The following is a 17,786-nucleotide window of genomic DNA, read 5'->3' on the forward strand; positions in this document are numbered from 1 at the left end:
TACATACATATATATACATATATATACATACATATATATACATATATATACATACATATATATACATTTATATATATATATATATATATATACATATATATACATATATATACATACATATATATACATTTATATACATTTATATATATATATATATATATAGGCTTATTTATGTATTTATATGTTTGTATAAAGAGTGATGCTGAGAGAGTGTCAAGGGAGAGTCGTCTATTTGAATCTTCGACGAGCCTGCCTCGGTCTCTCTCTCGTCTCTCCTTCCGTTGTGTCTCGTAAGAGGCGCTGTTCCCGTAAAAGTGGAAGACGCGCGTTCTCAGCTTTCCACTATGGACGACGTCTGTTTTGACATGAACGCTTCTTGAAGCTGGCGCGTCTGGAGAGCTGTTAACGTCAATGTACCAGGTTAAGAGAATGCTACAGCAGCAGCAGTTTTCGAGGCTTCGCGAGCCTGTGTCATCTCCTCTTCTCTCCGATCAGCCCCCTCGAGTCATTTCCGTCTCTTCACTTGCCGCTTTGTCAGGATCCTCTCACCTCTCAGGGTGTCTTCCTGCTTCGACTGCTTCTTTGCCGGCTTCTTCTGCCGCATCTTCGCCCGCAGTCGCCTCGTCCTTCCGTCCGGCTGCTTTCGCGTCCTCTGCGTCGCCGTCGAAGTCTCGTCCTCCTCGTCACTCCACTTGCCTGCTCGTTGATCCGCAAGCTCCCGCGGCCGGCGGCCTGGCTTCCGGCCAGTCGCTTCCGCCTGGCGCCCAACTAGCTGGAGTCTCAGCCGCGGTCGGCAGTGCCCCGCCGGAGACAAGCCGCCCTGGGGCCTCCGGGACTCGAAAGAGAGGCCGCGACGAAGCAAGCTCTTCCCGTGGAGAGGGCAAGGCAAAGAGCAGGCGCCGTGTGAAACGCAACCGAGAAGAGCTGGCGGGGAGTGCCTACGGCGAGTCAGAATCGGCCGCGGCGTCTCCGACCTCGCAGCCGCCGCCAGGGATACGAGGGCGAGCGAAGAAGGAGACAGAGGGTCATGTGGGGTGGAAGGCCGAGGCTCCGACGCGGCAGCCGCGAGCTCGCGGGCCGCAGAGTCACCAGGGCAGAAATGGGCAAAAAGAGAGACGAGAGGAGGAGACTGGGGGATCTTCTCAGCGGCGACAACGGATACTCAGTGGGGAGGCCCGTCGCAAGGCGGGTGGGTCGGTCCAGCAGGCAAAGTCTTCAGCCTCCCAAGACAAAGGGAGGACAGGAGCGACAAGTTGGAAGCAAGATACGGAGGTCGATCCGAACAGATTCTCCTTCTGTGACGCACATCGATGTTCTTCGTCGGACTCTACTCTTTCATCGTCTGTGTCTGCCTTCTCTTCCTCTCCCCCGTCGTTTTCCTCTGGCACGGTTCCCCCTGAGACAGGAGGTGCCTGGAAGGCCCGGGGTCCGTCCAGGGACATCGAAGTCCTTCCTTCAGGACTCCGCTGCAATCTCAAGTCGCAACTCGCTTCTCTCTTCTCGTCTTCTGCTTCCTCTTCCCTCTTGGCTTCTTTGTCGTCTTCTTCCTCGTCGTCTCGGACGCCTTGCTCCTCTCCTCATATGTCCAGTTCGTTCATGCCTTGCTTGGCGCCGTCTGCTTCGGCCGGTCCTCCGTCTTCGTGGGCGGCCTCGGAGAGTGCGTCTCTCTCGAGATATCGAGCCTTGCCTGCGTCTCTCTTGGGAGGTCTCTTAGGACCTGCGGGCCTCGCTCGGGCGCGCGCAGAGGAGGCGCGCGACCGGAGGCTGCAGGCGGCGAGAGCGAAGGCGCAGAAGACATCACGCGGAGATACACACGACGACGCGAGGAAGCCGGTGATGGCGCCTCTGACTGTGGAGGTGAGGCCTCGCCGAAGCAGCGCCCACAGACACGCGAACGAAAGACAAGAAGAGGCCGAATACTATCTCGAAAAACCAAATGCTTGGTAGTGACTCGAGGTCTGTGATGTGCGAAACAAAGAGGTTAAATAATGGGGGATTTGATGGTCAGTGAGAGCGGACAACGCTCGAGATAAGGGTGAGGAGAGGAAAACGCGAGTGAGGGAAGTGAAAACATTTTGAACGCTGTACCGTCGGGAACGGCGTTGGCAAGCAGAAAGAAGAGTATTCCACTCCGAGACCCAGGCGCTGCACGCCGTGAAGTCTCGTTGTTTCTTCAACGTTCTTGCCTTCGCCTCGCGATGCCGCTTGTCGTCTTTTCTGCGGTTTTCCACAGTGCTCTTGTTGTGTCGCTGCAAGTGTGTATGGACGCTCTGCCTCTCCCCTGCGTAGTCTTCCCATTCAAGTCGTTTGGCGTCCCTGTCCTCTGAGGTGCCTGCTGGGGTCCTCGTTGACGCTCGGCTCCTCATCTGCTGACGTTCCTCCCTCTGCTAGCCAAGTGTCTTCCCCCTTTGTCCACGCCTGTTTTGTGGTTCTTTGGCTCTCGTTGGATGCCTCTCTTTTCTTACGAGTTTCCCTTTCTTACGACTTTCCTTTTTGACATGGTTGCCATCAGGTTCTCCTCTCTCCTAGCTTTCCCCTTGTTTTTTGTTCCCGCTTCTCTTCCTTCGCCCTCACGTTCGTATTTCCACTCTCAAGTCTTCTGCTCCGTCTGTCCTCCTCTCTGTGGCCCCCGGCTTCCTCTCGAGTGCTCGTTTCCTTCTCCCCTCTGCATCTTTTCTCCTTCGTGTTTTTCGGCATCTGCAGGCCTTCGCCCGCCTCTACCGGGACTGCTTGAGCGGCCGCCTGCCCGCGGCTCCTCCTGTGGGGGTCTCGCCTCGGCTGCGCTCGCGGCCGCTCAACGCCGCGGGGAGTGCGTCGCCTGGCCGTCTCGCTGCAGCGGGTGAAGACGCCGAAGGTGGAGAAGCAAAACTGGAAACTAGAGACGTCCTGCAGGAGCTGCTGCAGCAGGCTCGCTCGAAGGCGGAGCAGCGAAAGCGAGCGCGCATGGAAGCTCTGGAGCGACAGCGAGAGGAGGCCTTGCGACTGGAAAGAGCCCGGAAGCATGAAGAAGAGGCGCGCGACCTAGACGCAGCGACCGCCCAAGCGCCACAGCCCTCTCACCCGTCTGCGGTCTCGTCGAGGCCTCGCGAAAATCTCGGAGCTGCGCAGGAACCGCGAGAGAAGCGCCTCCTTGTGGGGCTGCATGCAGGCGAGGCTGGGGCCGCCCCAGAGTCTCGGCTCGCAGAAGAAGTGGATTTGTTTGCCGAGAAAGACGACTCGGGCGCCAGCAGGTGGGCGAGAGAAGGCCAGCTGCATGCAGGGTCCTTCGCGTCTTCCTCCTCGCCTTCCGTCGCGTTTCCTGATTCGGCGTCGAGCGCTGTCGGCTCTGCGAGCTTCAAACACAACTCCAGAGTAGGCCCGGAGGACTACGACGCCTGGGCCTCAGGCAGTGTGAGGGTCAACACAGTGAGCAGAAACTGGGAAGCGGAACGCGGCTTCGAGTGGGATGAGGCAGTTCGCGCGTGTAATGAAAAAGTCTTCGGAAACCGAGCCTTCAGACCCATGCAGGTGAGCGCGGAAGCGAAGAAGAAGAGTGGAGGCGGGGGCGGCGGAAGCGAGGAAAGAGGAAAGAGGAAGAAAAGATCTCGAGGAGAACGACCGAGGACGCAGACGCCCAAGAGCGTAGCGGCGTCGGGAAGGTGCATCAAGATCGTGGAGAGAAGTGGATGAGGAGAGAAACCAGAGAGCGGCTTTAAGAGAGGCAACCACCGAAGAGATGGATAGGGCACTATGAATGTTGAATCGAAGATCGGACCGGTGTCTTGGTTGCATAGGGCGAAGCGAAGAGATAGTGAAAGGGTGGTAAAAAGGCGCTTCAAAGTGAGGCATTGACGAGGCCCTCTGCAGGGTGGTTTTCTACAGATCAAAATTTGGAACGTGCACCGCTGCAGTAGGCAGTGCCTGGACCCTGTCTTGCCCTACTCCGGCGCAGCTGAACTTGTTTTTGAGTTCTTTCTGTTTCTCCGTTCCCTGTTTTTCCTTCTCTCTAGAGAGCGATCATCAATGCCGTGCTAAGCCAACGCGACGTATTTGTCATGATGCCCACGGGGGGCGGAAAGTCGCTCTGCTTTCAGCTGCCTGCGATCGTCTCCGGAGGCGTCACCGTCGTCGTCATGCCGCTCGTCTCTCTCATCACAGTAGGAAGGCAGAAACCAAGGGAAAAGCCGAGACAGAGAGATGTGCCAAAAGCGGAAGAGAGAAGCTCGTTGAGAGGCAAAGACAGACCGTGAAGGGTCCCTCGTTCTCCGAAATCGAGCGTCTGTCAGGACGCCACAGGAAAGACAACTCTTGGCCGTACACACACACACACTCAGTCCGCTCCACTTGCGTCTTTTGTCTTTCTCTTTGAATGTGTGGTTTTCTGAATTCCTCTGTTTTTTCCAGGACCAGCTGGAACAGATGCAGCTGCTGAATGTCGGGTGTCGGGCCTTCGCTGCCAATCAACCGTGGGAAGAGCAGAAGGCAGTCTACGACGAACTGTGAGGCGACCGCGAGTCTGAAAACGCAGCTCTTGCGATGGCTTGTCGCTTTCTGTTCCCCGTGGTTCTGTGTGAAACCGCCAATGTAAACGCAGCCGACAGAAACAAATTCAAAACTGTCGTCTTCCTCGTTTTCCTTTCCTCCGTCCTGCGCTCTGCCGTGCACCCTCCTAGACGCCTCGGCGCTTCGACTGTGTCTCACCTTCTCTCCAGTTCTTGCGCTGGCCCATGCGCATGCGCAGCAGCCAAATCCCCCCTGTCAACCGCGCATGCACGCGCCAAATTTGCGCATATATCCGCGCATGCATGCACCACATTTGCGCATATATCCGCGCATGCATGCACACAGTGCTGGACACCTACATGCGGCCGCTCGCATGTGAAGACATCGACAGATGTAGAACCTGGAAGTCACGTTTTCTTGTATCTGTGGATGACCTAGAGACAGATCAATATATACATATATATATATATATATATTTATTTATTGATATACAAATATATATAGATATAGATATATATAGATATATAAATATATATCTACCCAGCGCTGTCTTTTGCCGAAGGGTCCTTCGGACCCTCGTGTATACGCCGTAAGGAGCTTTGAACCGTGTTTCCCCGTCTTCCCCCTTTTTTTGCCAGACGCTCGCTGCCTCGCTCTGTCGTTTTCGGTCTGGCGTTTCAGGCGCCGAGGCACCGGAGAGATCCATCTCCTTTTGGTCACTCCTGAGAAGCTGAAAGGCAGTTCCTTGCTGCGCTCGTGTCTCCATGAGTTGAATCGCGAAGGCTGCCTTGATCGCTTTGCAATCGATGAGGCCCACTGCGTGAGCCAGTGGGGCAACGACTTCCGTCCAGACTATCGCCAGCTTCAGAGTCTCCGAGAAGGTTAGCTGAACTCGTTTCTGGAGGCGCTCGCTGCGGGTGCTTCGACTTCCTCTGCAAGGTGCACTGTGGAAGTCTGCTGCATGCAGCGAGTCTGCGGAGAAGGCGAAGCGAGGGGCGAGGGAGACGCAAGGCTGGGATGACGTGAGGGCATGGCAGAGGGGAGAAAAGAAGGAACAGACGCAGGCGGAGAGACAATTCCTACGTTGGCGGGCCAAGAAGACAGCCGAGGAGAGGAAACGGGAAGAATCTGAAACCTGGGAGAGGCATACAGCGGAGTGGACAGTGTTGGATGCGATGGACTTCAGCGTTTCGGCTGTCACGGCCTCCATTTCTGATGGAATATCCTGTCAGTTGAACAGACGCGTTCTTAATACCGTTTTTCGCTCTGCTCGCGTTCTCTGTTTTTCTCAAGATTCGTATCGAAACATTCGTACGGCTGTGAATTCGACGCAACTGGTTTGCCTTCATGGTGGCATCCTGGAACCTCCCACCGCTTCGGTGCTGAGATCAGCTGTCTTCTTTCTCTCTTTCTCTCTTTCTCTCTGCCTCTTCTCATCTCGCGCGTCTCCTCTCTCCGCGGTCGTGTCTTCAGAGTATCCAAACGTTCCGTTGGTGGCTTTGACAGCAACGGCTACGAAGGCTGTGCTGCAAGATGTCGTCACGCAGCTGAGAATGAGGGAACCTGTCGTCTTTCAAGGATCCTTCGACAGACCTAACCTGAGGTAATGTCTCGTTTTTCGCCTTCTCCGTTTTCCTTCAAAGAGGAAACGAAGAAAGGCTTCTGGCCGTGCATCTTCGCGTCTTCTGCGAAGACGGTTGAAAACGAATCCACGTCGCGCCTTTTTCCTTTTTAACAAACATGTTCACTTCTTCGCTCTTCGTGTGTCTGTGTGTATGCGTACCAGGATGGCTCTCGTAGTTTCCTCTGAACTCTTTTCCACCCAGTGGTCTCAAAACCAGTTTTTGTTTGAAGGTCGTAGACCCGTTCGAAGATCTCTACATGGATCCGTACCTAGATTGAGATATGGAGAGACCATTCACATATGCGCATCTACAAATACGCCTACCCCATACAGATATATATATATATATATATATATATATATACATGCAGATAATCGGACGACGCGTATCTCGCACTATGTTGGAGTAGAGAAATCGCAAGCGCCATTCGTTTTGACAACATGTCGCAAATCCAGGTCGAGGGTCGGCAGACAATGCTTGTTTTCGGGGACCTGTTTAGAGTTGACTGAGAGCGTCTCCGCTCTGTTTGCGGTTCCAACCGTCTCGTCGTTTCCAGCATTTCGGTTGAATCTACACGCAGGTACGAGGTCCGCCCCAAGGTGCCGAGACGCATCGTCGAAGATATTGCCGCAACTATCAAAACCGAATTCCATGGTCTCTCAGGAATCGTCTACTGGTAAGCCACGGCTTTTCGTCACACGCATACAACGCCCAGTATGACATACGCATGCCCCCTACGACATACCCAAAAACAAATATATATCTATATATATATATATATATATATACATGTATATATATAAAATCAATTCACCCTATTACACGCTCATATATATATATATATATATATATAAATATACGCACTGAAATGGAACAAAGCCTTCCGTTATGTATGTCAGTTCTCACATTTATGTATACTTGCGTCTATTGTGCTTGCACGCAGTCTTTCTGGAGTTCCGCGTCTACACCTCTGCGCCTCCGGGTATACGTCGATAGTGATCCGTCAACATGAATAACATACGTAGAAACGTATAAAAATATACGTATATGTATATATATGAAATATATATATATATATATATATATATATATATGTGTGTGTATATGTGGACAGCCCCGGATTCACTCGACTGCATTTCTGGATGGCGACGCCGTTTGCAAATACCATTGCTTCTTTGTTTTCTCAGTTTGAGCCGCCGCGAGTGCGAGCGCGTCGCCGAAGGCCTTCAGCGGCATGCAGGAATTTCTGCCGGCTTCTACCACGCCCAACTCGATGCTGAGAAACGCGAAGAAATCCAGAGAGACTGGATGAACGACGACATAAAGGTACACAGACTCACCATCAAGCGCATGCGTTTCCCTCCGGAGATCCATAGACTGCTCCAAACGTATCGCTAATGTGCACAACGCACTTGTCCCTTTTAACATATATATATATATATATATATATATGTCCGTGTATATCATGTAGAGGTCTGCCCACGAGCTTTTCGCGTCCCCTGTCTCCGCATCGTTAGAAAACGTTGTGTGTGCGTTTTCTCTCTACATGGGCGTCGCAGTGTTTCTGGATCGCTGCGTCCAGCTTTCCGAGTCTACTCAGTCGGATAGTGGGCGGCCGAATGCGTTTCCATCTCTCTTCTCTGTTATTTCTTGATTTGAAAACATTTCGGAAGTGTATGCATGCACGACCAGGTGATCGTCGCGACCCTGGCCTTCGGCATGGGCATCAACAAGCGAGACGTGAGATTCGTCATTCACTGCGCCATGCCTAAATGCCTCGAAAACTTCTATCAGGTAAGTCTTACCACTCACCTTTAACACCAAAGCATATATATACTCATGTATATTCATATACATGAGTATATATATATATATATATTTACATATATGCATGTATGTAAGGCAGTAGCGTTTTTGTGTATTTTTGTGGATATCCTGTATGTGCATGTAGGTGTTGTGTAGGTGCCTGTAGACATGCATCCACGGTTTTTCACACACGCATCTTTTCTGCATCGAAACATTCGTGGTTCAATCTGACATGCATGCTGCGGTTTTGTCTCTGCAGCTCTTTACGTCCGCACACCACGGCGCTTCAAGCCTCTTTCTCTCTGTATATATATATATATATATAATCTTTCCTTGTCCCTCTTGTTTTTCCTTCGTCTGCGATTCCAATCTCCGCCCGTTGAGAGGTCTGCTCCTGCACATCGAGGTTTCGCTACGTTTACACGTTAGTGAACTAAGCGAACGGCGCTTGGTCTTTGCTGCGGTCCTCGCCGTTTGCGTTTCTTGCAGTTCGAGTCCTGAACTCTCTCTGGTTTGAAGACATCTTCCACTCACAAGATGTCTTTCTCTGGAAGCAAAGGACCGTTTCTTTCCACGCGGTTTCACCTGCTTAAACATCTGCACTCGCTGTGGCTGTCTCCGCGTCCGCGAGACACTGTCTTCTCGGTCCGAAGACTTTCCGCGTTCGTTTCTGCACTTTCCGCGCAGGAGTCCGGCCGTGCAGGGCGAAACGGGGAAGAAGCTTCCTGCATTCTGTTTTACAACTACCACGACAAACAGCGTCAGTCTCACCTGATTCAACTGAACAGCAAGTGAGTGAATCGAACTTGCATAGCTTCTCCCGCAGCTTCCCAGCAGCCAAGCGTGGAGGCGGCAGGCTGCCTCCTGTCGATAGACTGACGTCGCGTCTGTTCTGCTTGCGTCTCTTCGATATGTCTACAGTCTCCTTTACTTTCAGCGGGGAACACGAAAAGCAGTATCAGCAATCATCTGTATACCAATATGCATCTACATATGTGTGTATGTATATATACATATATGTACATATATATATATATATATACATATAAATATATATATATATATATACATATGTGCACATATACATATAATACATATATATATATATATGTTAATGGGAGACACTTAGGCACGTAGAGATAGTGATTCGGTTTCTATTCGGTCCAAATAGGTCCAAATGTAGGTGACCATGTCTCGATGTGTAGGTCTGTCGAATTGTTCTTTCGACCGATTTGAAGAGGTCTGCGAGGTTGCAGTCGTCGGGATCTAGTTTCTGTGAATTGCGAGTATGTTTTTATCAACGAATTCCTGACTCTGTTTCGCCAGCGAGGCAGGCGCTTCGGGTGCGAGACGCCAAGCCGACGGCCAGGCCTCGCGCAACGAGGAAAATCTCCTGCGCATGCTGGCCTACTGCGAAGAAGAGGAAGAGTGCAGAAGGCGGTTTATTCTCAGGGTAAGGGCAGAAGACCTAGCACAGACATATAGACGTACTGCGAGGTCTTCGAGTGAACATGCTTCAGAACGTCTTGCTGCCCGCGTCTGTGTCGAGAGCCGGAGACTCTTTAGCGTTCGAGGCAGAACAAAGATAGACTTGCTGGACGCCCTTAGAACTCGAATCGTCTGAGAGCAGGTAGCAGGCGCCTCTGTGTCTGCAGTGCATCACAGAGACTCTGCTTTTTCTTCCTTCAGCGTGACGTGCAGATGTCTCCGTTCTTCGCAGAATCGTTGGCGCTTCTCCCTGGTGTTTTTTCAGCATTTCGGCGAAGATTTTCGCGGTGCATGCACAGTCGCATGCGACAACTGTCGCCGACGAGCGACACGAGCCGGGCCGCCCAGAGTCCTCAGATGCGCCGAGGAAGTCTCTCAGGTGAGAGCCGTGAGGGCGGCTCACGAACCAAAAAACTCAGAGCAGCGCCTGGTTCTTCCCCATGCAACAAGGAAAAACGCTCATAAGCGTGCGACAAGAAGCTGCAGCAGGAAAGGAGAAGGAGGCATTTACTCACTTTGTTGTAAAGACGGAGACACGCGCTCGCCGCAGAGGCCGAATCCCATGACTGAAGGACGTTTCGTGTAGGCCGCCCGATGGCGAGCTCCCAGGCGGCGGGCATTCGTCTGGGTCATCGTCTCTTTTTCGGCGTATCTCTGTTTCGTCGTATTCGCCGTTTGGCAAATTCCACAGGCAGATGCCGTCCCCATGCTGTATGCCGTTTGTTTGTCTTGTCTTGCGTGCATCAGATTCTCGAATTCGTTCGGCGATGCAAGGCTGATTATCCTTCCTTCCCCCTCACCCTTTCTTCGCTCCGCGACCTTCTCCTCGGGAAGCGAAATACGCGCCGAGGGGCGGACGTCGAGCGGCTGCCTCACTTCGGCTTTTTAGCGAAGAAAAAGTGGAGCGCCGAGACAACATTTTGCCTCTTGAAACGCCTCATCATTCACCAGGTACGCAACAAGTTGCGCGTTATGGCGGCGCCTCTGGGTCTCCCTGTGTCGCACCCTTCCAAATACTTCCAAGTGCATTTGAACCCATATGTCGATACGCACGCATGGCAGATGCTGTATCCATATACACCTATAGCTGTATGCATATATACATACATATACATATATATATAGGTATACTTAAATGTAAACACATATTCTTCTTTGTGCCGATTTCTCTATGCTGCCATGCAGGTACACATATATGTAAACCGCGTCTCCGCATGCATATGAATCAAGGTTTTTATCTGTAGGTATCTGCAACTGTGTTTTTGTGGTCGGCCTTCTTCTTCAATTTTGGTGCTCCCTTGTCTGTCGGGCATTTCCGCGCATGCGCCGGTTTTGCAGGTCCTGCACGAGCGCTGTGTGACAACGGGGTCAGGAGGCTCTTCAGGTTTCTCAGGCTTCACCGCATACATCGACTTGGGTCGACAGGCAGGCCAAGCTTCGAGTTGCGTCTCTGCCTTGACTCTTCCTCTGGCAGGTCCAGAAAATGCAAGAGAGGAAAAGCGAATGCCTTCCCCTCGCTTTGTCACCAACGGGAGCAAGCGCAGTCTCGGCGATGGGGATGGTTTGCAGCTAGCGAAGAAGCGGAGACAAGCTCCGCAAGGAGACAGGAGACTCTTTGGCGACTCCTCAGCGTCACCTGCGCTTTTGGCTTCCCGCTCGCCTCCTTCCTCGATGCGCACGGCGGGAGGCGGAGAAGTCGAGGAGACATCTGATTTGCATGCGTTGAGTGGGGGAAGCCACAAGTCTTCAGGCGTCGAATCGCGATCCGCTTTCAGCGCTGCAAGTAGAGAGCCTCAAAGGCATGAGAGGGGAAGACCTGTTGCTTCATCTCTTGCTTCGGAGTCGTGTGAGTTTGAGGGAGAAACGGAAGCTGGGCGCTGGGGCGGCGGACGGCGAGAAGACGCCCACGGAGAAAGTCGAAGGCAGGGCGAGAGAGACGAGCGAGAAAAGAAAGAAGAGAAGAACAGAAAGAGAGAAGGAGAGGTTGCACAGCACCGCATGTGTCTGTCGGAGGCTCATAGACATGAGTTGAAGGGGAAGCTCCAGGTACTTCGGAAAGAATCTGCCAAGGTGTATGGCATCAAGAACTCTTCGTCGATTGTCAGTCTGCAAGGGCTCGAGCAAATGGTCGCACATCTCCCGACTTCGCGCGAAGCTCTCGAAGCTCTCGAGTTGCCAGACTTCAAAAGCCAATACAAGGTGAGCACAGAACGACGTACATGCGGAGCGCCGCCTCTCCAATAGCCCAGGGAGGCGCGACAACGTTTTTTTTGGTTTAAAGTAGGAGAATGTGACGCATGCTGGGGCTTCAACTCGCGAAGTAGAGGACTCTCAGTCTATACGCGGGTCGAGATGGAGGCTGCCTGCTTTCCACTTTGCTTCGAAGTTTGTCGTCGTTCTCTGCTGATTTCCTGGTCTAGCCGAGTCTTGCTGTCTTGGCTGTCTGTTTCGCAGCTGAACAAATATAGCTCTGTCTTCACAGATGCGATTCGCCAGTATGTCGCGGAGCACCATCTCGGGAGCTGCGTTTCTTCAGGTAGGCGAACGCAAGTTTGAAACGAGCCTTTCTGAATGGTATCCGTAAATCGGGACCTTCATGGCAACCGGCGCTTCTGCATGAGCGAAACACACCACTATAGGTGCTCCGGACCACAACGCACAGATCGGGGAGAGCTTTCATTTCCTGAGGTACATGAGCGTGTACGCGCGTCGGCAACAGATGCGCTATACTTGTCCTGCGATTCAGGATGTTTGATATCGTGACGCTTCCAATCGACCTAGACACAAATGTGATGTCTCTGCATTTCGAACCGTTGGGAGAATAGAGTGTCTCCTTCTTTCGTTGTAAGGGCCGCATTCCCTGTGACCCAGGGAAGTTGTTTGTTCTGTTTCTGTCGGCTTCTGCTACTTTGCGATCATAAACCTGACGAAAAAAGGGAGTGTGTCGAAGAGTCGAAAGACGAGTTTTTGCCGTGACCCCTGTGGAATGCGCCTCCTTAGGCAAGGTCGCGGCTTCAGGGCTCGGACCGGGGTCTGCAACTGGCGGCAGCTATTTCGTAAATCGCATGAAGCAGCTGACGGAAGCTTCCCGCGAAAGCTACATTCAGGTCGGGGGAGGCTGTGCCTCTTCTGGGGAAGGGAGCGTTTGGCTAGATTCAGAGTGGATACGCCCGAGGAGTCTAGCGCAGAGGCTTGGCGACAGAGCCTTGAGCATGCACGCAAAAGATTCGTCCGCTCCTCCGATGCGTGGTGGAGAAGACGCGTCGGGCGTTTGGAGCTCGAAGAGCCCTCCTCGGACTATCCACGTTTCTTTGCCTTCTGCTGCTAGTGCTAGCGAAGGCAGAGACAGACACCCGGCGAGAAGCGGCCAACTGGAGACGGGCGTCACGGGATGCCATCTCGGCGAGAACGGTCGAGGTGCCGCTTCCCGTTATTTCGCAGAGTCAAACCGAGACCACAAGCTTAGAGGAGTCACTTCGATCTTCAATAATCCTCTCCCGCATAACCCCGCATGGACGTACGCGACGAACACAGAGACACCGGAGAGTGTCTACGTTTCGCGATCAGCGAGCCATGTCAGTGTCGAAGAAATCGACGAATTCGCGTATGTCCAGGGACAGAGAACCTGAGGTTCTTACAAAGGGCCTTGTGATCCGTGCTCTACGGTATAGAATGTTTTTGGGTCAGGCAACTGTGAAGACTTCCGATCAACTCGCGTAGTACCCTTGTGAATGCTAGGATACAACCTATTAACAAAGGGTGAAGAGAGTCCCCGTCGAGGCTCTCGACGGCGCTGCATGTGAAGACGGATAGGGTCTCTGTGCTGCTGTGAAACATGGCTAGTGAAGAAAGTGAAAGGAAGATGGTCTCGCTTGGTATTGGGTCGGACAGGAATGGTGACATGCAAAACTGCCCGATCGTCCAGGATCGCGTTTCGACAATGAGGCAAACGCTGTATCGGTAGTTCGCGTATCCACGCGTTCGCCCCGAGGCAACGCGCTCTACCGGAAGAGCGTCCATCGCCGTGTACGTAATCGGAAAAAAACAGGAGGCTGTGTCCCATCGTTTGGGTGCCAGCAGGATACATCCTTTCGATTCAATGGATACTTTCATGAGAAGAAAAGGGAGGACGATTTTTTTCAATTGCATTTGACAGGCGTAGTTTCTAACTGGAAACGGACATCATTCTAGATCACGCTATGGCGCAAACGTTTTTACCGTAGACAACTTGCACATAGTCAAAGAAAGGGTTTTACCGAGTTCTTCCGAATCGGTCGAATTCTGAACCAAGGTCGGGGATCATGCATTGTTTCTCGTCTTTTCTTCTATCGCTTTTACTCATCTGCGCATGCCTTCGCAACGCAGCAAATCCGATGAAATAACCCCGAGACAGAGAGAGCTGCAGAAGTGCCCTTGCGTTATGTGTTTCTTCAATTTATCAAGATCAGGCTTAGAGGAAGCGAACTCCGTCTACAGTGGAGGTATAGATTTCTCAATCCTTTGGTTTCTCTCAAAATTTAAAAGTGAATTTATTGGCTCAGCACTGGCACTGTCGCAGGTGGAATGGGTCTCTTTCATGCAGAGAACGCTTCGGCGACAGGGGCGAACTGGCACTTCGTTGGCGCTGAGAATGTCGCTTTCACCTCCCTGCGGGTTCAGTCGTTCAGTTGTCGTGTGTAGTGTTGGCTACATTGTCACGTGTACTGCGTTTGTATCGAGCTCCTGCAGACTCTGCTTTTGTCACCTTTGCTCGTGGTTGCTCAGTAAACTTGCAGCCACAGTTTTCCGCTTGGTAAGAATATAATGAACATTCAAAAGTGGGTCTGTGTCACATTTGTCAAGGATGAAAGTAACATCTATGTATGAACGTTCTCTGTCCATGCAAATTAAAGGAGCTTCGCGGTATCTGTAGTGCCTGGTAAGGAAAACGACAACGCAGGACATGATCCTGCATGAGATCTCGCGCCGGATCATGTCCCAAGCAAGTTAATAAACCTAAGGATACTATTAACGCCTAGAATATCCAAGTCTCCACGTAGCCAATCAGCAGGTTCTGGATTCAACACTATCAATCTATTGCGTAGTGAATGGCAAATCGCCCAACGCAGACACCTACGAGAGACCTATTTGGGAAATAAGGTTTGCCAGTAATACCGTGACAGCACAATAGCCAATCCTAGAATTAGCGCATAAAAGCCTAAAGCACGTGCAGGGTATTTCGCATGCGTACCAGCCTTTAATCTCATTCAGCTGCTGGACAAGTGTCGTGCCTCGCGGTCGCCAAACAGAATTCGAATCACAGTTTTCAAATGATTGGTGTCTCGGTGGAACCACAGATCCACTGTGGTAAGACACCTCCGACAACCACCGAATTATTGAATACACGAGAGGAGAAAGCATTTTCTCCCAGGGAACGTTTGCAGCAGGTGCCGACATCACAGGCCATACTCATTTCCTCCGCGCCCCCTCTAAACCACACAACCCACCACCATTAGCTTTACCATCAAGAGTCTAATACAGACAGTACACAGCGTCAGAGACACAGCTGCCACCAGGTGATCCGCGACCACCCGCCGGCGGAGAGTGTTGGAATCGCAGGGGAAGGACGACACAGTTGTGCTGTCGATGGAAAAGACTGATTACTGGTTCGAATGGGAAGAGTTACAGGAGCTGCTTCCGCCGTCATGGCTGAACGAGCTCAAACACACGTTCTCTTTTATACGGTTCCCCTCTGTCTTGACCAGCCCCTACAGAGTGGCAGGCAAAGTACCATGTCTCATAACAAAATGGGTTCTCATATGTCTATCAAGGAACTTTCTCTGTCGGTTAGATGCTGCGACATGTTATGCTTGCTTAGCTCTTGAAGGTCGTTGTTCTTCGGACTCAAGCTCTGTCGTGTTGACAGGGTTTCGAGAATAATGACGGCTTCCTTACCTTTGACACAATACCTCCACCCTTTACATGTTAATGCATCGGCAGGGATTATCTAGAAGCGTTTTTGAGAGAGTTCGTACAACGAAATGGACTACTGGTTTAGATCATGAATGTCGTTGCTTACCGGATCCAAGTTCTATTGCGTCTGGCGATACGAGTTGTTTGAGTGGTATTGAGTTTTCGTGTGTGAATCACACCGAATGCCACTTGAAAAATTATGAATCAAATCGAGAACAAAAGACATTTAGTATCCACCATTCATAGCTGAGAATGGACGACAACTTGACGTGGGGCATCTATACCTTCAGGGTTGCCAGTACCATATAAATGGCAGTAGCAAACCCGTAAACCTACTCCAAAACAACGTAGCAAAAACGAGGTAAATTGTAGCAAACGGAACAGTTTTAATGGTTCATCAGATACGAAGTACCAAACGTGGTCTGAAAAAGGATGTCTGTATTTACTGGAACACCGCAGAACTCATTTGTTTCTATGGCAGCACATATCCCAGTAAGGCAGCGGCTATAGTAAAAACAATCAATATAACGACAAGCCAGACATCCAATCGGTAACTATAACTCCAATTACCGATCCTCGGGTCACGTGAATTGGCGTCACGCTCGTAGTAAGTACTCCCTAAAAAAAGGAGGTCTCTGAAGAGTTAGGAAGCCCGCTTCGTAATATGCAACATGGAGTCTCGCTTCAGCTGTTTCCTGACTGACCTTGCGTGCCTGGTGAATTACATCTGGATTCTTATTAGTTGAAGAACAGTTCTCTGAGCATTCACTCCACTGCTCAGTCTTGGGAACCGAAACACAACCACACCTCATCAGTGTGTGTTAGTAAGCTCTGTTGATTAGGATTAGCAGGTGTGCTGTACCAGCCGATCTGAAATCTACAACAGTGACTTTCGCCTATACCAATCGAAAAGAAAGCTGATGCCAGACTCACTGGTACACTTTATAAAACGGGACTCTCCGGTTTCTGAAAATAACAACCGATTTCTGCAGAGGATAGTCTACGAGTTGGAATCCGTCGTCGACCGTGCTGACATATAATAGTTAAGATGGCTATCATTGTGGACCAAGAACCAATGCGCCACCGCATCTCAATATAACAAAAGTAATCAGGGTCAGCTTAGATCGTCCAAGAAAAGTCGCAGACTTTGGCGCACATTCCCTAATACTGGGGACGATGGATTATGAAGAGACCATCTGTTGTTCACCCGCACTACACTGTCGATAACACTATAGAGGCAGGGTTTATCTGGTCTCCAGCCGTGTCGCTGTGCCGATGCAGATCGTTACCCCAGAATCGAGGAGCTCATAAATCGCGAATAATCGGCCTGACAATTGCGGCGGGGGCCGCTCCAAGCCACTCTACGCATGTTTTACAATGTGATCACCCACAGGGTAGAGGTTCGTTGTCCGTGGAGGTATGTGCCCAGGGATTCTGAAAGCAGCTAGCGCCGGGCGGCCGGACTGAGCTCCGAGGAGATCTTCTTTACCATCTCTCGATGAACCACTTTCTCGTGCGAGATTTGAGGCGGACAGCTAGTCTGTATCGCTGTGCAAGCTGCGTTGCTCGTGCGCTTTTGCACGCGGCACCCCTTCATCCCACGTCGATGAAGTGGTGTTCATGGTGAGTCACCTCGAGCTGCGACTACCAGTTCTTATCATTCTGCAGTTCTTTTATCCCTGCGCTTTCCTCCTCCTCTGCCGCCGTCTCTGTCTGTTGCGCTTGCCGATTCCTTTTCTTTTTTTTACAATGCGGCTGCCCGTCTCGTCTCGCGTGTCGGAAAGGGAGGCACCTTTTGCCTATCCTTTTCAGGCACCACCCAAAATTTCTGGAGGGCCACCACGCGTGGACCTGAAAGTGAAAACGAGGGCTCCTGGAGCATGCCTCTCTCCGGCTCCTCTGAGAGTCTTCACGCGTCCGGATGCCTCAGCAAAGTTGCTGAAGAGCATCGCGGAGGCACGGGTGAGGCTTCGGCGACAGGACGCGCCGAGGCCTTGCCGGTATCTCAACCTGGGGAGGGTCTGCCCCCGCCCTTTCCCCCTTGTTTGTGCCTGTGCTTGAGAGCCAGGCTTTGTATGTGTGTGTTTGTGTCTGTTTGTTTTGGGTGCTGGTGTCGTGGTGGATGCATGCATGCTTGTGATTCGGACTGAGGCTTTTTTTGGCTCGGTGTGTGATTCGTTTCTTTCGTCACGTGGGACCGGCAGTTCGGCCCATATGACAGAACAACTGGCGAAGCTGACGGCGAAGGTATGCCGTAAAATCTTGTGTGTTTTATGGGGTTCCTGCGAGTGAGAACCGTGGTTTGCGAAATCTGCTTGAAGCACGTGCAGAACGCCCCTGTGCGCGCTGGTGAGACAAACCAAAATCACACAGAACCTAGCTCACAACGTGAATCCAACACCCTACGTGATAGAGCCAGCTGGAGATAGTGTC

General features: G+C 51.5%; 1 protein-coding gene across 1 annotated transcript; it reads left to right on the plus strand.

Annotated features, from left to right (window-relative positions):
* The first annotated feature begins 287 nt into the window (after positions 1 to 287).
* Positions 288 to 14,304, plus strand: TGME49_264840 (ATP-dependent DNA helicase, RecQ family protein). The gene is made up of 16 exons (XM_002368572.2): positions 288 to 1,857; positions 2,704 to 3,507; positions 3,990 to 4,136; positions 4,384 to 4,478; positions 5,164 to 5,363; positions 5,956 to 6,085; positions 6,688 to 6,783; positions 7,295 to 7,433; positions 7,800 to 7,901; positions 8,601 to 8,704; positions 9,240 to 9,366; positions 9,667 to 9,780; positions 10,149 to 10,352; positions 10,740 to 11,600; positions 11,856 to 11,937; positions 12,402 to 14,304. The coding sequence occupies exons 1-16, from the start codon at positions 412 to 414 to the stop codon at positions 13,028 to 13,030; spliced, it is 5,280 nt and encodes a 1,759-aa protein (XP_002368613.2). The 5' UTR covers positions 288 to 411; the 3' UTR covers positions 13,031 to 14,304.
* The last annotated feature ends 3,482 nt before the right edge of the window (positions 14,305 to 17,786 follow it).

Source organism: Toxoplasma gondii, chromosome IX (genome assembly GCF_000006565.2).
Source record: "Toxoplasma gondii ME49 chromosome IX, whole genome shotgun sequence".
Taxonomy (NCBI): Eukaryota; Apicomplexa; class Conoidasida; order Eucoccidiorida; family Sarcocystidae; genus Toxoplasma; species Toxoplasma gondii.

Bases quoted from the DNA above. Each gene is read 5' to 3' on its own strand.
- TGME49_264840 (XM_002368572.2), top strand. From the start codon at position 412: ATGTACCAGGTTAAGAGAATGCTACAGCAGCAGCAGTTTTCGAGGCTT. The intron at 9,781-10,148 runs GTGAGAGCCGTG...TGCGTGCATCAG, and splicing joins GCGCCGAGGAAGTCTCTCAG to ATTCTCGAATTCGTTCGGCG. The intron at 10,353-10,739 runs GTACGCAACAAG...CCGGTTTTGCAG, and splicing joins AACGCCTCATCATTCACCAG to GTCCTGCACGAGCGCTGTGT.